Source organism: Globicephala melas, chromosome 8 (genome assembly GCF_963455315.2).
Source record: "Globicephala melas chromosome 8, mGloMel1.2, whole genome shotgun sequence".
NCBI lineage: Eukaryota > Metazoa > Chordata > Mammalia > Artiodactyla > Delphinidae > Globicephala > Globicephala melas.
This window is the reverse complement of record NC_083321.1, coordinates 3,480,458-3,496,119: the sequence shown is the minus strand read 5'-3', so window position 1 is coordinate 3,496,119 and position 15,662 is coordinate 3,480,458. Positions and strand designations below refer to the sequence as shown.

At 55.9% G+C, this 15,662-nt stretch overlaps 1 protein-coding gene across 5 annotated transcripts in view; it reads left to right on the top strand.

Moving 5' to 3' along the window:
* ANO1 (anoctamin 1) overlaps positions 1 to 15,662 on the top strand; it is a 162,304-nt gene that overhangs the window by 58,681 nt on the left and 87,961 nt on the right. For 4 of the 5 annotated variants that reach the window (XM_030833238.2, XM_060302813.2, XM_060302812.1 and 1 more), the window contains exon 2: positions 13,156 to 13,328. In XM_030833238.2, the coding sequence (XP_030689098.2) occupies positions 13,156 to 13,328 (173 nt within the window). Of the gene's footprint in view, positions 1 to 12,664; positions 12,785 to 13,155; positions 13,329 to 15,662 lie in introns of those variants that run through there. The other variant, XM_060302814.1, reaches the window with a different exon arrangement.

Below are 15,662 nucleotides of genomic sequence, written 5' to 3'. Positions count from 1 at the left end.
TTGGGTCTTTGCTGCTGCACGCAGACCTTCTTTAGTTGAAGCGAGCGGAGGCTACTCTTGGTTGTGGTGCGTGGTCTTCTCATTGCGGTGGCTTCTCTTGTGGAGTGTGGGCTCTAGGCACTCAGGCTTCAGTAGTTGTGGCACGCGGGCTCCGTAGTTGTGGCTCGCGGGCTGTAGAGCACAGGCTCAGTAGTTGTGGTGCATGGGCTTAGTTGCTCCGCGGCATGTGGGATCTTCCCGGACCAGGGCTCGAACCCGTGTCCCCTGCATTGGCAGGCGGATTCTTAACCACTGCACTGCCAGGGAAGCCCCCCGTCTTCTTAAAGATAAGATTAAATTTATGCTAATGCAAGTCTCACCACACCACCTGGCATTAGTACCCTTTCCTGGGAAGCCAAGCCGTCCCCAAGTGTCTCGCCCACTGTTTTTTTGGTGTCTCATTACATGTGATGATGAAAATTGGACCTTCCGTACCCCACCCACTCTGGGCTTCACAACCCCCTTGGTTCTGGAGAAACATGACCTGGTCATAGCAAGTCTTTTTCTCCCCCCCTTCTTTTGGTAACTTTTTTTTTTAGAGACAGAGGTTATTTTTTTTAATTAATTTTTATTGGAGTACAGTTGCTTTACAATGTAGTGTTAGTTTCTGCTGTACAGCAAAGTGAATCAGCTATACGTATACATATATCCCCTCTTTTTTGGATTTCCTTCCCATTGAGGTCACCACAGAGCACTGAGTGGAGTTCCCTGTGCTATACAGTAGGTTCTCATTCGTTATTTATTTTATGCATAGTATCAATAGTGTATATATGTCAATCCCCATCTCCCAATTCATCCCATTCCCCCTTTCCCGCCGATACCTATACAGCTGTTCTCTACGTCTGTGTCTCTACTTCTGCTCTGCAAATAAATTCATCTGTATCATTTTTCTAGATTCCACATATAAGCAATATTATATGATATCTGGGTAAAGTTTTGATGAGTCAAAGTCAAACCACCACCAATAACTATATTCAACAGGACACGGGTGGGGGGAGGTCCTGACGCTGACCTCGGGGCTTCCCCATCCCTCTTCTCTGAGATACAGGTCTTTACGTTTCCAGGGCATCTTGCTCTCTCTTTACTTCCCTCATTCTCCTGTTTAGTTCTTTTTTCTTCCCCTCTTTTCTTCGTTCCTCTTTCTTCTGTACTAGAAGTCTTCGCGCTTTGGAAGTGGATGGGCACGTACAGGCGGGGCCCCTTTCCCAGCGCACAGAGGCTGTTCCCACAATGGGTACGTGGCAGCTTTATGGCTTGTTGAGGGAAGGAGGCTTATGAACTGCCAGGCAGAGCCCTTCCTGCTCCCGAGATCATGCTGGGGTGGCTGGACCCCCAGCCTGCAGGGTAGATCGGGGCCAGGGTTAGGGTCTCACAGCCTGTGCCCGAGGGGCAGAAGCATGGCCACCTCTCGGGCACCATCCGTCCATCTGTCTGTCCATCTGTCGAGAAGAGCACCACGTGTCTCCTTCACCCCCGCCCCCCAGGGCTGGTTCTCTGGCCTCAGCCTCGCAGACAAGAAGGAGCACTTCCCCAAGGCCAGACGAATATCTGAGAAACAGGTTCAGTCCCCCACGCGCCCTTTGCTGTGGCTTCACAACTTTTTCTCCTTTGTTCTTGGCTCTGCTTCTGCTCTGGGGAGATTTTTCAGACGGAAGCCTGGGACTGAAGTGAGCTTTAAAATTGCCCTCAGGGATCAGACAGATGCTGGCCCCTCCCTGGTTGTGCTGGCCTCCAAAGTCAAGTCAGCAGGCAGTGAAGGGCTGGGTCAGTCCAGGCCAGACCAACAGGAAGTAAAGGCGTTCCCTGCCCCCCTTCTCCCAAACCTCTTCCTTCTCCCCTTTCCCTTTGCCTGGGGAGTTTTTTCCCTCTCTCCACGTCCCCCATCCCCAGATGTCCGTGGACTTGATGCTTGTTGCCCTGTTCACCTATTAAAAGTACGTGGGAGAAAACAGTCATTTACACCTTAGTATGAATTAGATCAGTAGTTTGCCTGTTCTCATGAGATTCGCTGTCTCAGTCAATGAAGAGCTTAGGGCCGCAATAGAGACATTTGGGGCAGTTCCAGGAGAACAGGAGTTAAGGACGGAGGGGGATGTGACCCAGGAGGGCCTCTGCAGAGCCCTGCACTCACACACTGAGCTGCCAACGCTGAGTCCTCACATAGCTTGCATGAGTCCATGTTCCAGAGCAAAGGATTTTGAAAAGACACGGTTGAGAGTGATGCGTGGCGTTCCCGGGGACAGGGAGTAGAGCAAACTGTGGTTGCTCGTCCGAGCAAGGAGGACACACAGGGAGCTTTGTGGCACGGCTGACTCTGAGTTTTAGATGTTGTTCTCATGATGGGGTAATTCTGCAGGTGGCCCAAGCCTGGAAGCAGGGCTGGCTTTTCGGAGCAGGTTCCCTCAGAGCTGCCCCAGGGGCAGTCAGCTGCCCTCAGAGGCAGTGAAGCCTCCATCCCAGGGCTTGAGATCTCCTGGGTCCAGCCGTCATCAGAGGAGGCCTTGCACATTGTCAAGGGGCGGCACCGGATCAGAGGCTCCGGGGTCCTCGGCTAAAATGCACATCCTGGGTCCCCACACTCGGCCCAACCCTGGCACCACCCTTCCATCTGCTAAGCCTAAGAGCTCGGACCGCACCCCTCTACTCCTGCGCCCCTCCCCCACCCAGAGGGCCCGAGGCCCTGCAGCCCAACCGCCCCGCCTCTGCTCTGACCAGGTCCGCCACCAGCCTCGGCAGCCTCCACGCTCTGCCCCTCACTCAACGCTCATCCCAGCTCAGGGCCCTGCCTGGCTGCAGCCTCCATCTGGAATGTTCCTCCCTGGGCTGCCTCCCTAACTTGTCCAAGGTCACCCGGCAGGCACGCAGGTCCCTGGAGGGAAGAAGCCTATGCCATGTGTCCTCTGGGACAATCCCTTCCGCGAGCCTTTGTGAGCACGTACTGTGTGTCGGGGCCGAAGCACGTGACACCTTCCTCTCATTGGGATTCGGTGTGGGTGGATGTGCGGAGGCAGCCTGACTTCGGCCTTCACCTGGTAACGGCACAGCAGACGCGTCTGCTGTCCCGTGGAATTTTAATTACTTCCAGGTGCGGGGATGCAGCCAGCCCGTCATCGTGACGTTCCACTCCGCCGTGGACGCTGGATGAAGGGGCCCCCGAGGCACAGCCTCACTACGGTCCAGAGGGAGAAGGCGCCAGCACCCCCAGACCAGCTCAGCCCGGCTTGGTCCCTTCTCCTACCCCCCTCAACTCCCCCCTGCAGGGGAGCCCTTGCTCTTGACAAGGAAGCACCAGTGCACATCCTTAGAAATCCTTCTATTTGCATAGACACAGAGTCTGGTTGTCAAAGTCTTCCCAAGGTCTCTGTCTCCTGAATGGCTGTGAAAGCCCCTTTCACGGAGAGGCCGCCGTGGCCGCCCATGAAAAATCAGCCAGCCCACTCTCTGGGGGCGTCCCCCTCCCCTCTACGCTGCGCCGGCAACCTTGTAACTTCACAGGGACAGGGCAGCAGCGCTACGGGGGAAACTGACGGATGAATCGGCAGTCCCTCGCCCTTCGCCAGTGTCCTCCCCTCCAGACCCTACCATGTCCCCTACCAGAGCCCTGGCGCCCTCGCCCGCAGGCCTTTCCCCTGCCTGGAGCGGCTGTCCTCTCTTCTTCATCCTCCTGGCTCCCGGTCACCCTTGAGGGCTCGGCTGAAAGCCACTCGCTCTGGAGAACCTTCCAGGACCTACCGTGATCTTTCTTTCTCAGGCCTCTCCCTGGGTTTTCTGACTTTCCCCGGCAATGTAAGCGCCGGGCGGGCAGGTCTGTCTTTCCGTTTGTGTCTGGGGCTCACAGCTCTGTGGCTGTACACAGTAGGACCTTAGTAAACTCGCTGATTGCCCAGGGGAAGGGGAGGCACCCAGATGTCTGGCGAGCCCAGTCCTGCATTTCCCTCCTGCAGCTCAGAGGTCTGATGAGGGCTGGTCACTGGGCTCCTGTGGCGGCTGGACCAGTGGCCCCAGGACTCTCGGCCCCGGCAGCCTGAAAATGTTAAGACGTTAGCTCCACCCTCCAGGGTCCTGGGGAGAACCCCTCGGTGAAGATCCCACACCTCCTTTGGCCAAGAGGCAGCTCAGGGGTTGGTTGAGTCAGATTAAAATTGCCCCCTCGTAACAGTGCTTGCTCTGCACGGCGCTGGAGTCCGCGGACACTGGCGAGGCACGCGTTGTTCACTCATTCGTGCTTTCGTTAAATATTGGGTGGCCAAAAAGTCCATTCGGGTTTTTCCGAAACATATGGAAAAACGCGAATGAACTTTTTGGCCAGTCTAATATTTTTTTGCCACCTGCTGTGTGCTTTGCTAGGTGCTGAGAATACAGCCGAGAGAGACAGACAAGGGCCCTGCTTTCCTGGCACAGAGAGAAAGTAAACAGTCGGGTAACAAGTGCTGCTTGGAAGCAAAGCCGGGGCGTGGGGCAGTGGGGGGGGAACAGGGAAGGCCTAGGCGATGCCTGAGCAGGAACCCCAGGGAGAAAGTTAACTCCTGTGAAGCCATTAACTAGTGTCTGGCCATGGAGAGGGGATCCCGGCCCTCATTCAAGGGAAAACAGTCCCCTGCTGGGGTCCCCAAAGTCAACAGGCCATGACAGGGGGAGGAAGGGTCCCTGCCACCTGGCCCCTCCCTCGCCAGCTGTTCCCAAATGTCATTGGCGCCGCAGAGGCCCGCTAGATCCATGCCGGGGCCGCAGCCAACAGCGATGTGCCCGTGTGCTTTCTCAGGCTGGAGGGCCAGGCTGGTTCGGTCCCCCCTGGATAGCAGAGCACCTCCTCAACACACTTTGCCTTACGAAACGATTGACATGCATCTGCTCACACAGGCCGGGATCCACCTCAGGGCACCATGTTTCTCCCTTGTTTTCCTTTTGGAAGGAACTGGGGGCACCGACATCCTCCCTGACAAAGGACAGGATGCGCATTCTCTTCCAAAAGGGGCTGGAAGGAGCCGGGTGTGAGTTCTACAGGGAGGTGAGGAGTCTGGGGCTGAGGTCAGAGGTCAGCCTCTTGCCAAATGGGGCAGAAAGCAGGAAGGAAGGGGGGATGGTTACGAAGATCTCAAGGCGCTTGCCCTGAGAATCGAGTTGTAGAATAAAACATGAATTAACTGAAAATTTCTCCTCCAAGGGATTCTCTTGCCACGTAGGGGTGGATAGAAGGGGCAGGAAAAAAAAAAAAAAGACATTTGGTTTTCCAGAAAGCCTGATTTCAGATGTAATAATTCTCACACAAGAAGCAGGGAAGGTGGCTCTCAGGCACTGCTTTTGGAAGGGATGGCGTTCGGTGCAGGGGCGCGGGCACCACACAGGGGGCGGCCCTGGGCCCTCCAGCATCTGCAGGATCACAGATTGTGGAGGATCTGGGCCGTGGTCGGGGTGGGCTTCTGGGGGGATTCCAGGACCACAAATTGTATAAGCGTGAAGGAGGAGGTCACATACTTTGGGCCCATTTTTAACCATTTAGGGATCAGGCGGTCTGTGTGTGTGCGTGTGTGTGTGTGTGTGTGTACTTACTAACTCTACAGGACATGCACTTTGGGGTTTCGTCTCCATAAGCAGAGGGATGGAAGGGGCTGAGTTAATTCCTTGTGGGTTACTAACGCATTCCCAAGGTCAGACGCCGTCCTGGCTTGCAGAGACTCCTCTCTCTCTCACCCTCTCCCCTCCTCCCCACATTTTACCTCTTAAGAGAAAATGCTTTGGGGCCCAAACTCACTGAATCATCGGCTCAATTCTGTACCTTTGTCCTCGGCTCGGTGGCTTACTTCTGGTGTCATTTTCAGGCACGGAAATCTGGAGTCACTGAATGAATCATGACAAAATAGCCTGGAGCTGACAGTCTAGCCAAGGGAGGGGGTGGGACAGACAAGAAACGAGACAATGAAGGGAATTATGCAGTGGATGAGGGGTGGGGTGACATCTGCACAGAAAAACAGAGATGGATGGACAAGGTGTGGGGGGAGGTAACAAAAGAGTGAGTGGATGAGCGAATGAATGAATGAATGTGTGAGTGAATGAATAAGTAAATGAATGAATGAATGAGTGAATGATTGAGTGGGTAAATCATGGGTGAGTGAATGAATGATGGGTGAGTGAATGAATGAATGAATGACTGAGTGGGTAAATCATGGGTGAATGAATGAATGATGGGTGAGTAAATGAATGAATGAATGTGTGAGTGAATGAATGAGTGAATGACTGAGTGGGTAAATCATGGGTGAGTGAATGAATGACCTCCCCACCAGTCCAGGCAGTACTATCAGAAGAGCCAGGGGCTAAGAGTCCTCCAAGCAGGCAGCTGGGTAAGGTGCCCCACCCCATGCACTCGGCTGGCATCTCAGGCAGCACCCACTCCCGTGCTCCATGGTGGGGCAGACAGCCCACGTTTGCTGAACCTAACACTTAGCACAGGGACCCTTGGAGGATGCCCTCAGGTGGACCAGGTCTCCAAATAGAGAGCTCTCTCACCTCCTCCACTCAAAAGCCTCTGTGACCAGCTGTGTAATCATATAAGCTTTGTAATTAAAGACTAAACTTTGTCAAAATATTTTAGGAACGTGTCTCCAATTGGCCCTAAGCAAAGGTGGTTTTCTCTAAATTGGTGCTGTACAGATAAAAATCCGATCAACTGGCCATTTTCCCTCAAACAGTAAAAAGGGTACCATGTAACCCTGCAGGTTACATGGTATGTCAGAGTTTTTAATAATAGTTTCCCTTTTCCTGGTGATAAAACTAATTTGTGTTCACTGCAGAAATCTTAGAAGACACAGAGAAGTGTAAAGCAGAAAAGAAAGGCCATCCAATAGAGTTTTCCTACATAATAAGAGACGGCTTTGTAGCTAACCTGTTCAGTACCTTGCCCCTGACCACAGGCAGCTCTGATCCTTGAAATAGGGCTTGTCTGAATTAAGATGTGCTGTGTACGTATAAAATACACATTAGATTTCAAATTGTCATAGGGTAAAAGAATGTCCACTAGCTCATCGATAATTTTTTTATTGATCACGTGTTGAAAAGATAACATTTTATAGAATAAGTTACATAAGATACTTTATCAATTTCCCTTGATGAGTTTTATTCTTGTTATGTGGCTATTTCAGCATCGCAAATTACCAGCGGCTCAATCACGTTCCTATTGGACCGTGCTGTGTGTAGGGCCCGAGAACCCACTCCTTTAGTACGCCAGGAAGCTCCGCTGGAGGATGAGGTCCGAGGTCCCAAACCTGGAGGAGCTTCGTAGCTCTGACTCCCAGCACCGGGGCAGGGAGAGCCAGTGCCTTGTTCGTGAGGCTTCTGGTTCATCAGCTCATTCACGCCTCCCAAAAACGTTGGCTCATTGCTTTGGGCTGGGTGTCCAGCCAGCCAGGCCCCAGAACACAGGATGCAGTGAGCTTGTACCCGAGAGGAGCTTGTAGCCCAGCAGCTTGGCTGCAGGACGCAGACCCAGGACCTAGCAGAGGCCTGACGCAAAACAGAAGCTCTGCGCTGAATCGTACACACATGAAGGTACAACCGCATGAACAGCAAGGTTTCCAGGGAAAGGCCATCCGTGGCCTCACCAAACCCAGAAGGTCTTTGATTCCAGCCCTGGGGTCTCACAGGAAAGCATCAGGGTCTTCCCATAAAGATACCAAAGCCTGGTCCTCTGTCCAAGGATTTCTGGGTTTGCTTGATCTTTGGGGGAGCTGTGTGAGGTCACACAGAGTGGTCCAAGAGGATCAGCTCCGGAGCGAGACCCAGGTCACCGACCTAGGCTGTGACGTCAGGGTCCAGCCTCCCGCGAGATGGGTCTTTAGGGAAATTAAGGGTTGTGTGTGGCCACTGACCCCAGGACAGCAATAATGCACATGGGATGCGCTCCAAAACACACGCATGCGTGCACGGGCAGGATGCAGGCGGTTGGGCTGTGCGGGTGAGAGCGTTGCTCCTGTTCACACATTTCAACGGCACGGGGCAGCTCCATCCCAGCTCCGCAGCCTGGGGGCCTCACGCCACCTTCAGCCTGGAGCACCTGGCTCTTATCTCTCAGCAGCTCCATGATCTGGAAGGCTCTGCCTGGTGGGGTGTGAGCCCGGATGAAGGCGATCTGTGCGTGGGACTTGGAAATCCTTTGTTCTCTTGGGGAGGGCTGATGAAAGCAAGGCAGGATGAAGCTCTGCTATTCTTTCAAGACCCAAGAAGAAGCGTTAGACCCCTGGGCGGGGCTTTCATTTTGAGAAGCGGGCAGCCAGCACGCTGCGATCGGACTCCCCACCCTCTGCTGGGCAGGGTGGTCCAGAGGCTGTCTCGGCTGCATCCTGCATCCCGTCCCCAGTGGGCAGGATTTCTGGTGCCCAAGTGTCTGTCGTCATGGGAATTAATATCATGATGCCTGTAGGGTCGCTGGGGAGGAGGGAGCAGCCATTGGAGACTCAGTCTGGACTTCTCCCCAAACCTCCAAAGAAAGGACCTTGGCCGGGGGTGGAGGGGTGACATCTGTGTGAATCCCCTTGCAAATGGCTGTAATCACTATAAGAACTCAAGTTACTGTTTGTAGGGAGCTTAGCACAGTGCTGGACTGTAGTAAACACTGCCCCACTGCTTGTTAAATAAATAAACATAAACTGGGAAATCTATATTGTGCCAAAGATGGGAGGGAGGGGGGGTTAAGAGGGGAGAAATAAAGTAGGAGGAGACGTGAGGAAGATGGAGCAGAAATGGGCCTGAGTGCCTGGTTGGAGCCAGCAGAACAGAGATGAGTCAGGCCAACTGACTCAGGCCAGAAAGGCTTCCAGGAGGAGGTGACGGGCTGGGTTCTAACTTACCCTGGGCATGTTTTTAGAGTTCCTAGGAATTCTCAGAAGGTGGGCCTTGGGTTAACAAAACACATAAATCATCTGAAAACCCTCTGATGGAAACAACACCCCTGGCTGCTGTGGGGGTGGGGGGCGTCCCCCAGACAGAGCTTCATGCTTGGGCTGCTTTCCAGAACTCTGGGCTGGCAGTCTCCACGCCCAAGGAGTCCCCCATCCAGCTGCAGCTTGCCAGCTTCTGCTCAGAGCTCTGCTATCATTTGAAGGAAGGAAATGACAGGGGCCAGTCTCCCACCCACCGTATCTCAGTTATAAATTCTCCAGGCACATCTTCCCTGGGGATAATTACACCCTGAGTCGCTTTTAGCATGTTAGGTCATATACCTGTGGGGTGTTCGTTTCTTTCCTACAGGGACTGCCCACCAGATACTCGAAGGGGGCTCAGAGCCAGCGGGGGATGGGTGGCCGTCGGCGCTCACAATAGCCCTGAGTCACGAGCCGCTCACTTCTTCCGCGCTCCTCTCCCCACCCAGGCTGCCCGTGAGTCAGCGGCGTTTGTTTAGCACCTCTGAGTGCAGAGGTCTGTCCTGGGGAGAAGGCTGCCCCATGCAGGGGTGGCCAGAACGAGGGACAGAGCAGCCTGGTGTGTCCTGGGCTGTGCCGGCCCCTCCACCCACTGTGAGCAGCCCTGGGGGGGGCATCTCTGTATTTTGTAAAAACAAATCATAACTCCCACCTCGTGTATCTCTGATAAAAAGCCAGGTACCTCTCCAGGCCTCCATTCCCATCAGAGAAATGGGGGTGGTAAGATCAGCCTCCTGGGTCTTCCTTGCAGCCTGGGAACAGGGTTCTCAGCAGGGAGGGGTTTTGCCCCCAGGGGACACCTCACAGTGTCTGGTGATGTGCTTGGTTGTCACACTGGGAGGGAGATGGTGCTACTGGCATCTAGTGGGAGGAAGTCAGGGATGCCGCTGAGCAGCTCACAGGGCACGGGATGGGCACAGTATGGCCCCAGGACAAATTACGATGCAGCGCCAGATGTCGACAGAGCCAAGGTGAGAAGCCCCGCCGGACAGCGCCATATCAGAGACACCCTTGCGGGAATAATCCCTGCCCCGGGCTCACTACGGCCTCATTCTGCTCGCTGTGTGAAGCCTGCTCTCCTGGGGAGGCTCAGAACGGTGCCACTAAGCAGGAACAGTGCGAGACGTTCTTTCTTTCTCGTGCACAATGCCAAGGAGATGAAACTGATGTTGCAAAGAAAACACCACTGGAAAGGGCCCCCTCCTGCCACCTACAAAGGAGGCATTCACCCGGGAGCATGCCTGGCCTCCTCTCCTGCGCCCCTTGTCACCCTGTGCTTGCACTCCTGGTGACTATTAAAATGTCAGCGGAGACGAAAGTGCCTAATGCTGGGTGACATCACAATAACACGAAAAGGCAACACGGTGGCAGAAAAGGGTGAGCCGTGAGGCCCAGAACTTCCCATAATAAAGGGTACCACTTAAACTAATGAGACCGATTTTTACTAATTCATGAGCGGGGAATTAATCCTTCTGGTGAAATCAGTCCCTTTGGATTTTTAACGGTGAGAATCACTGAGTCAAAAAGAAGGAAATACAAAAGTAATGCAACAGTTTATCTAGAGGGTCTGTTTATAAGCAGTTAGCGATTCAGAGTAGAGACGGAATCCCAGCATGATGGCCCGTGAGACAGGGTAAGGCAGGGAACCCAGCAGGTGAAATCATCACCAGAACAGAAGGGACCCTTTAAAGTCCTTCTAACTTCAGAGATATCTCAACTAGAAGCGTCCCATTCCTCCTTCCTCATTTGGTGGGAATGTTTTTACTACTTGTTGGTCCCTGGAATCCCAAGACCCAGGAACCCCACCCCACGCCTGGCCCAGGCCATAAGCGGCCCAGGGATGGAATTGATCCCAGCTGGCCCATCCTTGCACCTGCTCTGCGCAGAGGCCACCCTGCATCTCCCCTCCCCTTGATGAAGCATTTCTACACCGTCCACCTCAGAAGCTTAGGGGAGGGGGCGAGAGGAAGCAGATGCAGGGAGCAGGGCAAAGCAAGGAACTCGACTGTATGTGGCAAAGAAAGTGACGCTTTACAAGCAAGCAGATGTCTTGAACCTGGCTAAGGCGTGAATCACAGAAACAAGTGCAGAAACACAGCTTTGGGGGCAAAGCCAGAGGGGGCGCTGTCTCCGGAGGAGGTGGGGAGCTGCCAAGCCTCAAAGACTGTCCCCCACCCTGCAGCCCCCAGAAGGGCTCAGGCACAGAGCCCCCAGGCCTCCCGGGAACAGCGGTCAAGTGTCACCCCCCAAACGTTTGGAAAGGCCAACGTACCCAGAATTGAGGGATTCCATTTTTCCTATTTTCTTCATAAATTATATCTCGTAGGCTTCGGCAAGGCCCTTTGCCACTTGAAAATAAATTTAGAAAGATGGTACATTAGGGTTGCACAATCTTGGTTGTTCACCAACACGGATAAGAGAATGAAGTTACATAATCTTCTGTGTGTGTGTGTGTGTGTGTGTGTGTGTCTGTGTCATTCTTCCCAGCCCTGAAAACTTGAACTTTTAAGAGCAAGGTCTCCCTGGCGTGGCAGAAACTGTGGAGGGCTGTTTCCGGCCTTCGGCAGCCTAGCGCACTTCTCCAAACCTACTCTAGCTGTCCAAGGTGCAGACAAAGAGTCCTTTAGGGCCGCTCAGCTCCCATTGGCAAGGCCGGGCCAAGGATGGAGTAACCTTCTTGCATTTCTCCGCTGAGCCTCTCCAATGGGAGAGGGAAGAAGGTCACGACAATGACAAGATGATAGTTTGCAGTAACAGCGGTGGCCACTGCCCAGCCTCCCCTGTGCCCGGCACTGAGCTGCAGCTTCACACACGCTAGATGCTCACGGGAGAAGACGGAGTCCCTGTGAGCCTTAAGGAGCCTCGTCCAGGGCCACAGGGCTGGAAAGTGCCAGAGCGGGAACCCAACCCCATCCTGTCTGATCCCAGAATGCATTCTTGGAACCACAGCAGGCTGACGACATCATGGCCTTAGAAGGCAGCTTTATAATCATTCTTTAGAATCATTTCTGTAGGCCCTGAATGTTCCTCAGTGGCCATTTGACAAGCAGTTATTGAGTATCAACTGTATGAATCCACTGTAAAATGAGGTGGAATAAAGAAAGTGCTGTAGTCAAGGTACAGGCAGGTTCTTGGGCCTCACTGATTGGGTGAGGGGCAGTCCAGGATGACTTCTTGGAGGAGGTGGCATTTGGCACACACACCTTGAGGAACTAACGGCATACAGAAGGGCAGAAAAACGGGAGACTTCATTCCCACTGGGCAGGGCTGCCAGCGTGGCCCCCGAGGGCTAAACCTCAGCATGGTTGCCCCCAGAGACCTGCGTCCCCCTCCTGCGGGGATGGAGGATTAAAAATGTCCTGAGGAGTGCCAACTGTGTGCCCGAGCCCTGCTAGTCCTGGGATGAAACCATCCAAGTCACCGTCCCTCCCTCAGGGAGGCAGCAGAGCATCATGAAGGAGTGCAGGCGACTCTGCACGCGCTCCCCCGGCCCACACCTCCTTGGCCTCCGAAGTCCCCAGCCCCCTCTGCAAAAGGAGGACCAGGGTGTGGGGTTAAATGAGATGTACTGTGTCCCAGACTCTGCTCGTGCCTGGGCACAGAGTACTAAACATTCCATAAATGGGGACTGCGGGCAACCTGAGGGGGCTCCGGGGAGCTGGACAGGGCGGGCACGCAGAAAGCAGGGGAGGCTCCCCGGAGGAGGTGAGAGCTGAGTGACAGCCGGCTGGAGTCAGCCAGCGGGTGGAGCGGGAAGGGGCAGGGAGAGCATTCCTGACTTCTAGCTCAGAAGCGTGTCTCCCCTGCAAGGTGACCCGCAACTGAACTGTAAGGTAGGGGCGACTGGACCTTTCCTCCCTGACGTGAGAACCGGGCCACCAAGGGGCGCTTTCCCCGGATAAAAATAAACCTTGGAGGGGCCCGCAGGAATGGAGTACTTTCTTCCTGTGTTTTAATTTCTACGAAAAATCTGACCCGCGTGGCCGCCGCCCCGGCCATAAGCGGGCGCACAGCGCGGATCATCTTTCTTGGAGGCAAAGGAAGCCGGCCGGCGTGTGGGCCCCGCGGGACCGGCAGGGTGGGCGCTCCCGCACCGCAGCGCGCGAGGCCGGGGCCGGGGCCGGGCGGCGCGGGCGGCGGGCGGAGCGGGAGGCCCTGCCCCCCGCGAGCCAGCGCGCCGCGAACGCTGCCTGTCCGCTTGCAGAGGCCGCCGGGGCCGTGGATGGGGAGGGCGCGTCGCCCGGCGGTCCTGGCGCACAGGCGGCCGCGATGAGGGTCAACGAGAAGTACTCGACGCTCCCGGCCGCGGACCGCAGCGTCCACATCATCAACATCTGCGCCATCGAGGACATCGGCTACCTGCCGTCCGAGGGCACGGTGAGTGCGGGCGGCCGCGATCCGGCGGGAGGGCCGCGCACCTGCGCCGCGCCCCGGACGGGCGCGACTGGTGGGGGGCGGGGCGCGCCAGGTCCGCGGGGCTCGGGGCGCGTGGGGGGCGGCCACCCGCGCGCCCGCGCCCGCCCCGGCACCGCGTCCCAGCCCGCAGCCGCTTCGCCCGAGCGGGCCGCTGGGGCCCCCGGTGGGATAGCCGCCTCGCCCCGGGAGGGTGGCAGCCTCCAGGCCCCACCCCGCCGCCACCCTCCGGGGACCGACGCGGAGTCCCCGGAGCGGCGCGGGGTTCGGCACGGGAGTTCCGCACACCCCGGGCAGCAGGCGGGCGCCGGTCGCTCGAGACTGACTTTCCGCGCTCGTCCCGGTCCCCAGCCCGGCGCTCGCGCCTGGCCTGGGTGGTAGCCGGGCCGCGTGGGCCAGCGCCTGGCCGACCACGTGGTTGGGTCCCCTGTCTGGGGTCCCCGGTACCCCTACCACTCTCTCTGGGGCGGGACCCAGCGGTCGCAAGGATCCCCGGAGGTCAGAATTTGCCCATGTGGGTTTCGGCTTAACGCTGGAACAAAGTTTGCCTGAAGGGGGAAGGGCTGAGACCAGCGCCTTCAGCCGGGGAGCCCCGCTGCCGCTCGTTCTGGGTCCAGAGAACAGACTCCCCTTTCTCCCTGGTGCCCACACAGCCACTGCCAAAGCCCCTCCCCAGGAGATGCGGAGGCCCCAGCCCCGTGTTTCCCTCTGACCAAGCCCAGGATTGCCCTAGACTGCCTCTCTGGCCTCAGCCGGAGTCCGGCCGGGCATCCAGGGAGGTGCCTGTGGGGTGCGGTCCCGGAAAGGCAGAGACCCTCCGGCCTTGCACCCCCTGGGGTCATGCCTGGGCTCCTGTGGGCTATGGGGGTGTCCTCTACAGCTGGGCTTGGGCAGAAAGGCTGGCAATGTTAGGGACCAGTGTTGGGGGTGACCTTGAAAGTTTAGGATCATCATTTCAAGCGCACACTGTGTGCCTGCTGCGTACCAGGCCCTGTGGGATCCCGGACACCACCAGAGCGAACGGGCCGGGGAGCCCCGCCCAGCTGGGGCTTAAGGAGCAGTGGTGGAAGTTACCCAAGACAGCGACAAGGGACGCTTCCAGAGCGATGGGCCCGCCGCTGTGTGTTAACTCATTTCACTCTCTCAGTAACCGTGTGGGGTAGGTGCTGTTACCGCAGATGAAGAAACTGAGGCCAGGAGGGGGCAGATGACTGTCCCATGTCACCCACCAGCTGGGAGGAGAGCTAGGAAGGGCGAAGACACAGAGGCAGGTGACCACGGACAGCCTGTAGGAGGGATGAGCATTCTGGAGGAGAAGGGGCCAGTTATACCCATAATGGGGTGGGGTGGGGCCTTTCACACTAGGAAATCACATATTTGAAGACCTAGAGGTGGGAATGAGGGGGACACCGGTTAGGAGGCATGAGGTAGAGGTGGCAGCTAAGGAAATGGAGAGAAACAGACATTCCAAGGTACACCAGATTCAACTTGAGAATGAACGGGCTGTGAAATTAAAAATGGAGCCCTTGGGTTCCCTGGTGGTGCAGTGGTTGAGAGTCCGCCTGCCGATGCAGGGGACACGGGTTCGTGCCCTGGTCCGGGAAGATCCCACATGCCGCAGAGCGGCTGGGCCCGTGAGCCATGGCCGCTGAGCCTGCGCGTCCAGAGCCTGTGCTCCGCAACGGGAGAGGCCACAGCGGTGAGAGGCCCGCGTACCACAAAAAAAAAAAAAAAAAAAAATGGAGCCCTTAATAAATGGCCCCTGGACTCTGGAATTTTAGTTCAGGGACCCGTTGTCTCTCGCAATCCAGAAATTCTCGGCTCCCCCAAACTCTGGTGAGGGCCCCAAAGTCTGCAGAGAGGCAGAGAGGCTCTTCTTTCAAGCTTCTCACAGCCCAGAGGAGACTAGTGACTTATTTTGCACGAAGTCTTACGGTGGGGAGGCTTCAGGTATGACGGGCTTGGAGGGCTGTGAACCAGGAGCACGTGGCCGCAGGAAGGAGGGCTGAGCAGCGTGCCACCAGAGAAATGGCCACAGACAGGCTGGAAGCAGTGCTCTAGGAGCTGGGGGCCTGTCTGTGCAGGGCAGGCAGTGTGCCGGGGAGAGCCTCTGAGGGCATCCCCAGCACAGCTCAAGCCAGTAAGTGTTGCTCAGTCATTACTTTGAGTCACCCAACGAAGGTGGCTCTGTGCAGGCACAGATGTATATATATATATATATATATCTGAATCAGATATATCTGAATCAAATATATGTATCTGAATCACTTTGCTGTACAGCAGAAATTAACACAACAT